This window comes from Salvelinus namaycush, chromosome 22 (genome assembly GCF_016432855.1).
Source record: "Salvelinus namaycush isolate Seneca chromosome 22, SaNama_1.0, whole genome shotgun sequence".
NCBI lineage: Eukaryota > Metazoa > Chordata > Actinopteri > Salmoniformes > Salmonidae > Salvelinus > Salvelinus namaycush.
Genome location: NC_052328.1, coordinates 2993055 through 3006182, shown reverse-complemented (window position 1 = coordinate 3006182; position 13128 = coordinate 2993055). Strand labels below are relative to the sequence as shown.

The following is a 13128-nucleotide window of genomic DNA, read 5'->3' as shown; positions in this document are numbered from 1 at the left end:
ATCACTATTGGATAGAAAACACTCTGAAGTTTCTAAAACTGTTTGGATTATGTCTGTGAGTATAACAGAACTCATATGGCAGGCAAACTTCCAAACAGGAAGTGAGAATTCTGAAAAGGGTCGATGTGAAAGTCATCGCCTATTCAATTCCCTGTAATTTATGGATCTGTTTGCACTTCATACGCCTTCCACTAGATGTCAAAAGTCAGTAGAACATGGAATGAAGCCTCTAGTGTGATGTGGGACCGGATGGGAGGTGTTTCAGTCACTGGTCTGGCAGATTGCCAGTTCCTGGTCATGCGCGCTAGTCATGGAATGGCAATGTGTGCCATTACTTATACAGACATCAAGAAATGCTCTGGTTGGGACGTTATTGGATATATATGATAACAACATCCTGAAGATTGATTCTCTACTAAGTTTGACCAGTTTATTCGACTTGTAATATAACTTTTTGAAGTTTTCGTCCGACGTTTGCCTTCACTTGCGCCAGTGTTTGGACACGTGTACTACACATGCTAGCTAAAGTTGCTAATTTGACATAAGTAATGGACATTATCGAACAAAAAAAACAATTTATTGTGGAAATAGAATTCCTGGCATTGCATTCTGATGAAGATAATCAAAGGTAAGGGAATATTTATGATACAATTTCGTATTTCTGTTGACTCCAACATGGCGGAGAAATGTTATTTATATTTGAGGGCCGTCTCAGATTATTGCATGGTGTGCTTTTTACTAAAGTTAAAAAAAAATCTGACACAGCGGTTGCATTAACTTCTTATGGCTGCAGGGGCAGTGTTGAGTAGCTTGGATGAAAGGTGCACAGAGGTGCCCAGAGTAAACGGCCTGCTCCTATGTCATAGTTGCTAATATATGCATATTATTATTAGTATTGGAAAGAAAACACTCTGAAGTTTCTAAAATTGTTTGAATTATGTCTGTCAGATTAACAGAACTCATATGGCAGGCAAAAACCTGAGAAGTTCCACTTCCTGTTTATATTTTTTCTGGGGGTGCCATATTTTCAACCAAGCTCTCATTAAAAATACAGAGAGATATGGATGGGTTTTCACTTCCTACGGCTTCCACTAGATGTCAACAGTCAATAGAACTAAGTCTGATGACTCTAATGTGAAGGGGGGTCGAAGGAGACAGAATTTAGTAATCACTGCCATGAGGTGACCATGCATTCAACACGCGCGTTCATGTGAGAGGCAGCTCCGTTTCATCTCTCAATTGAAGTCGATTTAATTCTCTGGTTGGATCATTATTCAAGATGTATGTTAACAACATTCTAAAGATTGATTCAGTACATCGTTTGACATGTTTCTACTGACTGTAACGGAACGTTTGGACTATTCGTCACGTTATAGTGGTCGCGCTTTGTGACTTTGGTTAGGGTTTTTGGTAAGCAATTCGAAAGTAGCTAATTTGACATAAATAACGGACATTAACGAACAAATCAAGCATTTATTGTGGACCTGGGATTCCTAGGACTACATTCTGATGAATTCATCAAAGGTAAGGAAACATTTATCATGTATTTTCTGGTTTCTGTTGAGTCCAACATGGCGGCTAATTTGGCTATTCATCTGAGCTCCGTCTCAGATTATTGCATGGTTTATTTTTCTGTAAAGTTTTTTTGAAATCTGGCAGCGGTTGCATTAAGGAGAGGTATATCTATAATTCCATGTGTATTATCATCTATATTTATGATGAGTATTTCTGTTGAAACGATGTGGCTATGCAAAGTCACTTGATGTTTTTGCAACTAGTGAATCTAACCCCTCAATGTAAACTCAGATTTTTTATATAAATATGAACTTAATCAAACAAAACATGCATGTATTGTGTAACATGAAGTCCTATGAGTGTCATCTGATGAAAATAATCAAAGGTTAGTGATTAATTTTATCTCTATTTCTGTTTTTTGTGAAAGCTATCTTTCGCTGGAAAAAATGGCTGTGCTTATTGTGGTTTTGTGGTGACCTAACATAATCGTTTGTAGTGGTTTCGCTGAAAAGCCTATTTGAAATCGGACACTTTGGTGGGATTAACAACAAGATTACCTTTAAAATGATATAAGACACGTGAATGTCTGAGGAATTTTAATTATGAGATTTCTGTTTTTAGAATTTGGCGCCCTGCACTTTTTTTTGTTTTTGTCATATCAATCGCGTTACCGGGATTGCAGCCATAACCTCCAAACGAGCTTCAATGCCGTACGCTCTTAAAAGCTAGCAAAACCAAATGCATGCTTTCAACCGTTCGCTGTCCGCACCCGCCCGCCCGACTAGCATCACTACTCTGGACGATTCTGACCTCGAATATGTGGACAACTAGAAATACCTAGGTGTCTGGCTAGACTGTAAACTCTCCTTCCAGACTCATATCAAAAATCACCAATCCAAAATCAAATCTAGAATTGGCTTTCTATTTCGCAATAAAGCCTCCTTCACTCACACCGCCAAACTTACCCTAGTAAAACTGACTATCCTACCAATCCTCGACTTCGGCAATGTCATCTACAAAATAGCTTCCAATACTCTACTCAGCAAATTGGATGCAGTCTATCACAGTGCCATCCGTATTGTTACCAAAGCGCCTTATACCACCCACCACTGCGACCTGTATGCTCTAGTCGGCTGGCCCTCGCTACATATTCGTGAAGCTGGACACTTACATTTCCCTCACTAACTTTAAACATCAGCTAACCGATCAATGCAGCTGTACATAGTCCATCTGTAAATAGCCCACCCAATCCACCTACCTCATCCCCATATTGCTTTTATTTACTTTGCTGCTCTTTTGCACACCAGTATCACTACTTACACACCATCATCTGCTCATCATCATCTGCTCATGTATCACTCCAGTGTTAATCTGCTAAATTGTAGTTACTTTGCTTCTATGGCCTATTTATTGCCATACCTCCTCATGCCATTTGCACACACTGTCACGCTCGTCGTGAGAACTGGAAATATACTCAGACCAACGTGCAGCGTGATCTGAGTTCCACATGTTTATTAAATGAAACTCACAAAAACAATAGCAACGACTGCCTGGACTGGGCACCGGCGCAGAGGAATGCTCCTCCCATGGAGTGGGACTGGACGCAGTGCCTGGACTGGAAATCGGCGAAGAGGAAGGCTCCTGCCATGGAGCGGGACTGGACTGGACATCGGAGCGGAGCGGAGGAAGGCTCCTGCCCTGGAGCTGGAGGTTCTGGACCGTGGACCGTTGCAGGAGTTTCCGGACCGTGGACCGTCTCAGGAGGTTCCGGACCGTGTACCGTCTCAGGAGGTTCCGGACCGTGGACCGTCATTGAAGGTTCCGGACTGTGGACCGTCGTTGGAGGTTCCGGACTGTGAAATGTCGCCGGAGCTCTGGACTGGGGACCGTCGCCTGAAGCTCTGGACTGAGGACCATCGCCTGAAGCTCTGGACTGGGGACCGTCACCTGATGCTCTGGACTGGGGAGGCGCACTGGAGGCCTGATGCGTGGGGCCGGCACAGGTGGCACCGGACGGGTGACACGCACTTCAGGGCAAGTGCGGGGAGCAGGCACAGGACGTACCTGACTGGGAAGGCACACTTGAGTGTGAGGAGCAGGCACAGGACGAACCGGACTGGGGACACGCACTTCAAGGCGAGTGCGGGGAGCAGGCACAGGACGTACCTGACTGGGAAGGAGATCTTGAGGGAGAGTGCGAGGAGCAGGCACAGGACGTACCGGACTGGGGACACCCACTTCATGGAGAGTGCGAGGAGGAGGCACAGGACGTACTGGGCTGTGGAGGTGCACTGGAGACCTGGTGTGTAGCGCTGGCACAGACGGTGCCGGAACGATGACACACTCCGCACGGTGGGTGCGGGGAGCTGTCACAGGACGTACTGGGCTGTGTATGCACACTGGAGACCTGGTGCGTAGAACCGGCACAAATTGTACCGGAACGGTGACACACACTTCAGGGCGAGTGCGTGGAGGAGACACAGGACGTACCGGACCGGGGAGGCGCCCGGGAGGCCAGATGCGTGAAACTGGTGCAGATGACACCGGACTGGTGTCATGCTCCTCAGCACGCCCGCTCTGCAGCACTCTCATCGCCACCACCTCTCTCCGGAATCTTTCGTCGAGTTCATCCTTCGGCTCCCTGGCGGTCTCTGGCTCATTCCTCGGCTCCGCCGACCACCCCGTGTGCCCCCCTCCCCAAAAAATGTTGGTCTGTCTTTTGGGCTTCCCTTGTGGCCAGGAACCCCGGCGTCGTCACTGTCCTCCCTTCTCTGCCTGCGTCTGCCGCCAAGGAAGAAGATCCTGTCCTGCCAGGATTTCCTCCCAAGTCCAGGATTCCTTCCCATCCAAGATCTCCTCCCAAGTCCAGGATACACTCTCCTCCAGGGCACGCTGCTTGGTTCTGTTGTGGTGGGATCTTCTGTCACGCTCGTCGTAAGAACTGGAAATATACTCGGACCAACGTGCAGCACGATCTGGGTTCCACATGTTTATTAAAAAAAACTCACAAAAACAATAGCAACGAAACGTGACATTCTGTAGAGCTCACAGGCATCAACACGAAAACAATATCCCACAAAACACAGTGGGGAAATGGCTGCCTAAATATGATCCCCAATCATAGACAACGATAAACAGCTGCCTATGATTGGGAACCATACCAGGCCAACATAGTCACACCCCGACCTAACCAAAATAGTGAATAAAAAGGCTCTCTATGGTCAGGGCGTGACACACACTGTATATAGACTTTCTTTTTTTCTATTGTGTTATTGACTGTACGCTTGTTTATTCCATGTAACTCTGTGCTGTTGTTTCTGTCGCACTGCTTTGCTTTATCTTGGCCAGGTCGCAGTTGTAAATGAGAACTTGTTCTCAACTAGCTTACCTGGTTAAATAAAGGTGAAATAAATAAAATAAATAAATAAAAAATAGTTCAGATGCAGCTAAAGAATTTCAGGGTGGGCCCATTGAGACTAAATGGCCAAGGTGTAAGAAGGCTCCTAGCGTACAACCAGGTAACATTTCCAAGCTGATTAAATGCATAGGACATCCAAAAGTGAAATGGCTCTTGATTATATATTGGCTGAAGAGGGTGGTACCTGCAGGGCCCTTGGAATAGACAATGGTGATTACTGTGTTATGTTGCTCCCTGACTCCTCTGATAATATGACAAACATCATTAGTAACTTGGTTAAATTAGGAGGTACTATGTGAAAAGCTGACAACACCATCTTTGACCAAATTGGAAACTGGTTCAATGGTGCATTTGGAAACGTGATGGGTAAGGTAATGCTGTTCCTGTCTGCCATGATTGTTCCACTTCAGGTAGGACTACTGTGCTTTGTTGTTGCTTTCTGTATAATAAAGTGCTTGGCTAAAAAGACTGTTGAACATTTGAGGATCATGGTACTGCAAACTCAGAATTTTGATTTGAGTCACTATGTTGTAAATTATTGGAATGACCCAGGTCTTGATTTGTACCAGCTTATCTGGAAGATGACTCTGAGGGTGAGGAATATACTTTTGTCTGAGACTCTGGGTGAGTCTCAAAGGGGGGAATGAAGGATTAAAAATGATTATAGGGGTCTTCTAAAGACCCCCACCATTGATTATGTTATTAATTTGCTTATGTGCCATTATACTTATGCTCACTGTATAGCTGAATATTGAGGCCTCTCGGTGTCTAGCTCTCTGCCAAAACCCGCCGCCCCCCATCTGTGAGAAAAGGTGAGAAAAGGGACTGAGGGTGATAGTGAGACACAGAGACAGCGTCTGTTTTTCTCTGAAACAAGGGCATATTTGGATATCGCTGAGACAGGTTCTCAGAAACTTTGTGTTAAGAATAACTTGCAGGTTTTGCTCATGCACATGCAGGTTTTGGACATAGGAGATCACACCATAAGGTGTAGATCTTGGGTATATAAGATCATGTCATTCTTTTGTTATGGGCAGAACTCAGGAGAGACATCAGTTGTATGTCAGATGTTTGATCTTTGACTGTCTACAGCTGTATTTTTATTAAAGTTGTTATGATTTATAAGTGCACATTTTGAGTGTTCCTTATTTATTAAGTAAATAACGGAGCTCAGAAAAGTGGAACCAACAGTACGCTGGCTGACCATCGATGACACGGGGGGAGGGATGGGTCTAGAAACAGAAGACAAAGGACTGTGAGACAAGGGCTTAAACTTGGAAACATGAAAAGTAGGGTGAAACAGAGGGTACGGGGTAACAGCAGGCAAACAGCAATGGGAATAAGGACTCTAGAAACGGGGAAAGGACCGGGATTACACAGTATTCCACCCGGAGGGAAAGGTTCCGTGTGGACAAAATACCCTCTGCCCGACCCGATAGCGGGGAGCCAGAGTCTGGTGGCGGTCTGCTTGTCGACAATATCTGGAGGTGGTCTTGAGAAAAGCCGCCGAGCTATTTTCTAGGTACGCCGACAGCGGCGGACGAACATCTTGGCTGAGGGTATGTTGACGTCAACTTCTTGCTCTGGGAAGAGCGGAGGCTGATACCCCATGGAGCATTCGAAGGGGGAGAGTCCAGTAGCCGAGCAGGGAAGAGTGTTCCAAGTATATTCCAACCAGACCAGTTGCTGGCTCCAGGTGGTGGGGTTACTAGCAACGAGACACCAAAATGTCGTCTCCATGCCTTGGTTGGTTCACTCCGACTGGCTGTTGGATTGGGGATGAAACCCGGATAACAGCCTGGCCGGCGACCCGATATGGATGCAGAACGCCTTCCAGAATCGGGACCAGAACTTAGGACCTCGATCCGAGACCATGTCGACCGGGAGTCCATGGATTCGGAAGACGTACCGCACCATGAGCTGGGCCGTCTCCTTGGCTGAAGGTATCTTGGGAAGAGTGATGAAATGGGAGGCTTAACCTATCCACCACTGTCAGAATGGTGGTGTTACCATCTGACGGAGGAAGCCCAGTAACGAAATCCAGGGAAATATGGGACCAGGGGCGACGAGGGACAGGGAGTGGCTGAAGGAGGCCAGATGGATCTTGCCGCAAAGTCTTGCTTTGAGCGCACACCATGCATGCGGCGACGAAGGCCGAGAAATCAGGAGCCGTAGTGTGCCACCAGAAGCATTGTCGGATGGAATCCAGGGTACGATGAGCTCCAGGATGACAGGTAAGCCTGGAGGAGTGAGCCCATTCCAGGACCTGAGGCCGGGCCGAATCAGGAACGAACATCCGGCTGGGAACGTCGTGCCTTGGGGACCAGAGCCTCAATACCCCAAACAACCGAAGCCGCCAAACAAGAGGCAGGGAGGGTGGTCACAGATTCAGAGGGAGTGGCAGTGGAACTGTACAGATTGGAGAGAGCGTCCAACTTCACATTTTTGGACCCTGGGCGGTAGGAGATGCGCTTGGCAGTGCGAAGATATTCTGAATTCTTATGGTCCGTCCATACCAAAAATGGATGTTCCGCCCCTTCCAGTCAGTGCCTCCAGTCCTCCAGAGCCATCTTAATGGCCAGGAGTTCCCGGTTCCCAACATCATAGTTCCTCTCCGCAGGGTTGAGACGATGGGACATGATGGGACAGGGATGAAGCTTTTGGTCCTGGACGAATCGCTGGGAAAGGACGGCCCCTACTCCCACATCGGAAGCGTCAGCCTCAACCACGAACTGACGAGTCGGGCCTGGGTGGATGAGGATGGGGCAGTAGTGAATCACTGCTCTAGATCCCCAAAAGCCTTGTCCGCTGCTGAAGACCATGTGAACGGTACCTTGGGAGAGGTGACTGCAGAGAGGGGGGCCGTCAGGTTGCTGTAGCCCCTAATTAAACGGCGGTAGAAATTAGCAAACCCCAGAAACCGTTGTAGCTACACACTGGACGTGGGCTGGGGCCAATCCACCACCGCTCTCACCTTTTCCGAACTCACTGTGCTTTCCAGATACCCGCATATTATTTGAAACTGTGCTGTGCGTGACTCTTCCAATGGAGCGGCCGTCCAGAACCCTGGCATCCAAGGGAATGGAGAGGAGTTGAGTAGGGATACTTAGTTCCGATACCAGGGTAGAGTCCATGAAACTCTCATCTGCCCCAGAGTCAATGAGCACCCGGAGAGACTTAGAATGGTCTCCCCACAGCAAGATCACAAAAAAAGGAGTTTGGGTAATGGGAATTAGAGGGTTCCCAGTCTGGCTCACCAGTGTACTTGTACCTACTAAGGATTCAGGTCTCTTCATTGGGCAGGTGGCTATGTAATGCCCTACAGCACCACAATACAAGACAACTATTGGAGCTTAGCCTGCGTGAACGTTATTTAGGCGATAATCTAGCTCTTCCCTGTTGCATAGGTTCCGGTGTATCCGACTCACCCGTCGTCGATGATTTTAGAGGGAGCTCGGGGGGCCTCGACTAGACTTGGCGCTCCGGTTCCGCTTGCCGTGCAGTAGCAGAGAAAATAGTCTGTGACTTGGGTGACTGGAGTCTGACAATTTTTGGGGCTTTCCTCTGACATCGCCTAATATATAGGTCCTGGAAGCTTGGCCCCAGTGTTGTACTGGGCCTTACACACTACCCTCTGTGGCGCCTTATGGTCAGATGCAGAGCAGTTGCCATACCAGGGGGTGATGCAACCGCTCAGGTTGCTCTCGATGGTGCAGCTGTGGAACATTTTGAGGATCTGGGGACCCATGCCAAATCTTTCCAGTCTCCTGAGGGGGAAAAGGTGTTGTCGTGCCCTCTTCACAACTTTCTTGGTGTTTTTGGACCATGATAGTTTGTTGGTGATGTGGACACCAAGGTACCAAGGAACTCTTGACTTGTCTCCACTACAGCGTTGCTAATGGAGGCGTGTTTTGCCCACCTTTTCCTGTAGTCCACCTTCTTCTTTTTCTTGCTCACATTGTGGGAGAGGTTGTTTTCCTGGCACAACACTGCCAGGTCTCTGACCTCCGCCCTATAGGCTGTCTCATTGTTGTCAGTAATCAGGCCTACCGACTTGTGTCATCAACAAACTTAATGATGGTTTTGGAGTCCTGTTTGGCCACGCAGTCATGGGTGAACAGGGAGTACAGGAAGGGACTAAGTACACACCTCTGAGGGGCCCCAGTGTTGAGGATAAGGGTGGCAGATGTTGTTGCCTACCCTTCGGGATGTCCAGGATCTAGTTGCAGGGGGAGGTATTTAGTCCCAGGGGCCTTAGCTTAGTGATGAGCTCTGTGAGTACTATGGTGTTGAACACTGAGCTGTTGTCAATGAACAGCATTCTTACATAGGTCCTTTTGTCCAGGTGGGAAAGAGCAGTGTGGACTACAATTGAGATTTCTCCATCTGTGGGTCTGTTGGGGCGGTATCCGAATTGGACTGGTTCTAGGGTATCCGGGAGGATGGTGTTGATGTGAGCCATGACCAGCCTTTCAAAGCACTTCGTGGCTACCCACGGGATTGCTACGGTGCGGTAATCATTTAGGCAGGTTACCTTCGCTTCCTTGGGCACAGGGACTATGGTGGTCTGCTTGAAACATGTTGGCATTACAGACTCGGTCAGGAGAGGTTGAAAATGTCAGTGAAGACACTTGCCAGTTGGTCCGTGCATGCTTTGAGTACACGTCCTGGTAATCCGTCTGGCCCAACAGCTTTGTGAATGTTGACCTGTTTAACCTGTCTGGGAACCCCTCGTCAACAGCCAATGAAATTGCAGGGCGCCAAATTCAATCAACAGAAATCTCATAATTCAAATTTCTCAAACATACAAGTATTAGACACCATTTTAAAGATAGAATTCTCGTTAATCCAACCACAGTGTCCGATTTCAAAAAGACTTTTCGGCGAAAGCAGAAATTATCATTATGTTAGGTTAGCAACTAGTCACAGCAAGCATACAGCGATTTTCCAACCAAAGAGAGGAGTCACAAAATGCAGAAATAGAGATAAAATGAATCACTAACCTTTGATATTCTTAATCAGATGACACTCATAGGACAACATGTTACACAATACATGTATGTTTTGTTCGATCAAGTTCATATTTATATCCAAAAACCTCAGTTTACATTTAGCTTTGCCCCCAAAACATCCTGTGAATTTGCACAGAGCCACATCAATATACAGAAATAATCATAATAAACATTGATAAAAGATACAATTGTTATTCACAGAATTAAAGATATACCTCTCCTTAATGCAACTGCTGTGTCAGATTTCAAAAAAACTTTACGGAAAAAGCAAACCATCAAACAGCGCTCAGACAACAAATCAAGCCAAACAGATATCCGCCATGTTGGAGTCAACAAAAGTCAGGAATAGCATTATAAATATTCACTTACCTTTGATGATCTTCATCAGAATGCACTCCCAGAATCCCAGTTCCACAATAAATGTTTGATTTGTTCGATAAAGTTCATCTTTATGTCCAAATACCTCCTTTTTGTTCGCGCGTTTTGCCCAGTATTCAAAATTCATGACGCGCGATCACTAGGAGCAGACAAAGTCAAAAAGTTCCGTTACAGTCCGTAGAAACATGTCAAACGAAGTATAGAATCAATCTTTAGGATGTTTTTAACATAAATCGTCAATAATGTTCCAACCGGAGAATTCCTTTGTCTTCAGAAATGCAATGGAACTCAAGCTAACTCTCACGTGAACGCGCATGGTCAGCTCATGGCACTCTGGGAGAGAACTTACTCAATCCCCTCTCATTCGCCTCCACTTCACAGTAGAAGCATCAAACAAGGTTCTAAAGACTGTTGACATCTAGTGGAAGCCTTAGGAAGTGAAATATGACCCCATAGACACTGTGTATTCGATAGGCCAAGAGTTGAAAAACTACAAACCTCAGATTTCCCACTTCCTGGTTGGATTTTTCTCAGGTTTTCCCCTGCCATATGAGTTATGTTATGCTCACAGACATCATTCAAACAGTTTTAGAAACTTCAGAGTGTTTTCTATCCAAATCTACTAATACTATGCATATATTAAAAAATCGTACCCAATTTAAACGGCCTCGTACTCAATTCTTGCTCGTACAATATGCATATTATTCTTACTATTGGATAGAAAACACTCTCTAGTTTCTAAAACCGTTTGAATTATGTCTGTGGGTGAAACAGAACTCTTTCTGCAGCGAAATCCATGACAGGAACTGCGAAGGTCTGAAAACTAGGCTCTGCTCTCAGATCAGTTTAAAGCTCTGTATGTATCCTATGGGTCGACATGAACTGCACCCGCCTTCCCCTGGATGTCAGTAACCAATGAGAAGTGGAATGGACTTTCTACGTAGTTCTCAGAGTTTATAAAAGGCCAAGGAACGAGGGGACCTCTCTTTTCAACGCTCGCCATTACGCAAAGCAAGACCTCAGGATGGCATTTTGAAACGCTCAGTTATCGGCCTTAGATATATCCGTCTGTAATTTAATTCGATATAGGTGTTAGAAACATCATAACAAAGTTATTTTAAACCGAGTTATATCAGTTTATGCGAGTATATTGCTATTTTCGGAATTTCCTTAGTATTGAGTTTGAGGATTTGGACATGCTGTGGCCACATAGCTACTGTTAGCTGCTACTTCCGAAGTTGAACACGACGTTTTACAACCAAGCAACAATTCTTTTGGACAAAGGACCACTTGGCCAAGATTCTGATGGAAGCTCGTCCAAAAGTAAGAGCTATTTATGATGTTATTCCGTATTTATGTGGAAAAATGTAAACGGATTTGTCCGCCATTATTGCGGCACTAGTCTGGCTGTAACGCACACTGTATGTCTAGTAACGTTAATTTTAAAAATCTAACTCAGCGGTTGCATTAATAACTAATGCATCTTTCATTTGATGTCCAACCTGTATTTTTTTGTCAAGTTTACGATTATTTATTGATTAGACTAGGTGCCTTTCCAAGATGGCGCCGGCCAGAATGCATGACCTGTTGCTTCTAATCACATTGTATAACCACGATTTGTGCTGCTAAATATGCACATTTTCGAACAAAACCTATATGGATTGTGTAATATGATGTTACAGGACTGTCATCTGAAGAATTCTGAGAAGGTTAGTGGAAAATTATTTTATTTTGGTGGTGAATACGTTATCGCTATGTTTGGCTGGAATCAATGCTGTTGTCTGGTTTGCTATTGTGGTAAGCTAATATAACGATATATTGTGTTTTCGCTGTAAAACACTTAGAAAATCTGAAATATTGTCTTGATTCACAAGATCTGTGTCTTTCATCTGCTGCACGCTGTGTATTTTTAAGAAATGTTTTATGATGAGTAATTAGCTAATACACGATGGTCTCTGTAGTTATTCTAGTCATTTTAGTGAGAGTTGTGATGGGGGCTGCAATTGTAAACTATGATTTATACCTGAAATATGCACATTTTTCTAACAAAACCTATGCTATACAATAAATATGTTATCAGACTGTCATCTGATGAGGTTGTTTCTTGGTTAGTGGCTATTTATATCTTTATTTGGTCGAATTTGTGATAGCTACTGATGCAGTAAGAAAATGGTGGAGTTTGGGAGTGGTGTCTTTTGCTAACGTGGTTAGCTAATAGATTTACATATTTTGTCTTCCCTGTAAAACATTTTAAAAATCAGAAATGATGGCTTTATTCACAAGATCTGTATCTTTCATTTGGTGTCTTGGACTTGTGATTTCATGAACATTTTATTATATGATATCCCTGTGGCTTTAGGCTAGGCTATGCTAGTCAGCTTTTGTGATGGGGGGGATCCCGGATCCGGGTTTGGGAGGTGTTAGAGGTTAACAACTGGGACTGAGTAGCAGGCAGTTTACTCTGGGCACGCTTTTCATCCAAACGTGAAAATGCTGCCCCCTAGCCCAAACAGGTTAAAGGTTTTGCTCACATCGGCTACCGAGAGCGTTATCACACAGTTGTCCAGAACAGCTGGTGCTCTCGTGCATGCTTCAGTGTTGCTTGCCTTGAAGCGAGCATAAAAGGCATTTAGCTCATCTGGCAGGTTCACTTCACTGGGAACCTCAAGTCTGTGTTTCCCTTTTTAGTCCGTAATATTTTTCAAGCCCAGCCACATCCAATGAGCGTCAGAGTCGGTGTCGTAGGATTCAATCTTAATCCCGTATTGACCCTTCGCTTGTTTGATGGTTTGTCTGAGGGCATAG

General features: G+C 45.3%; 1 protein-coding gene across 1 annotated transcript in view; it reads left to right on the top strand.

Annotated features, from left to right (window-relative positions):
* The first annotated feature begins 7458 nt into the window (after positions 1–7458).
* The window catches only part of LOC120017354 (A disintegrin and metalloproteinase with thrombospondin motifs 3-like), an 80689-nt gene continuing 75019 nt past the window's right edge, over positions 7459–13128 (top strand). The window contains exon 1 of the mRNA XM_038960103.1: positions 7459–7762. Coding sequence (XP_038816031.1) covers positions 7459–7762 — 304 coding nt within the window. The remainder of the gene's footprint in view (positions 7763–13128) is intronic.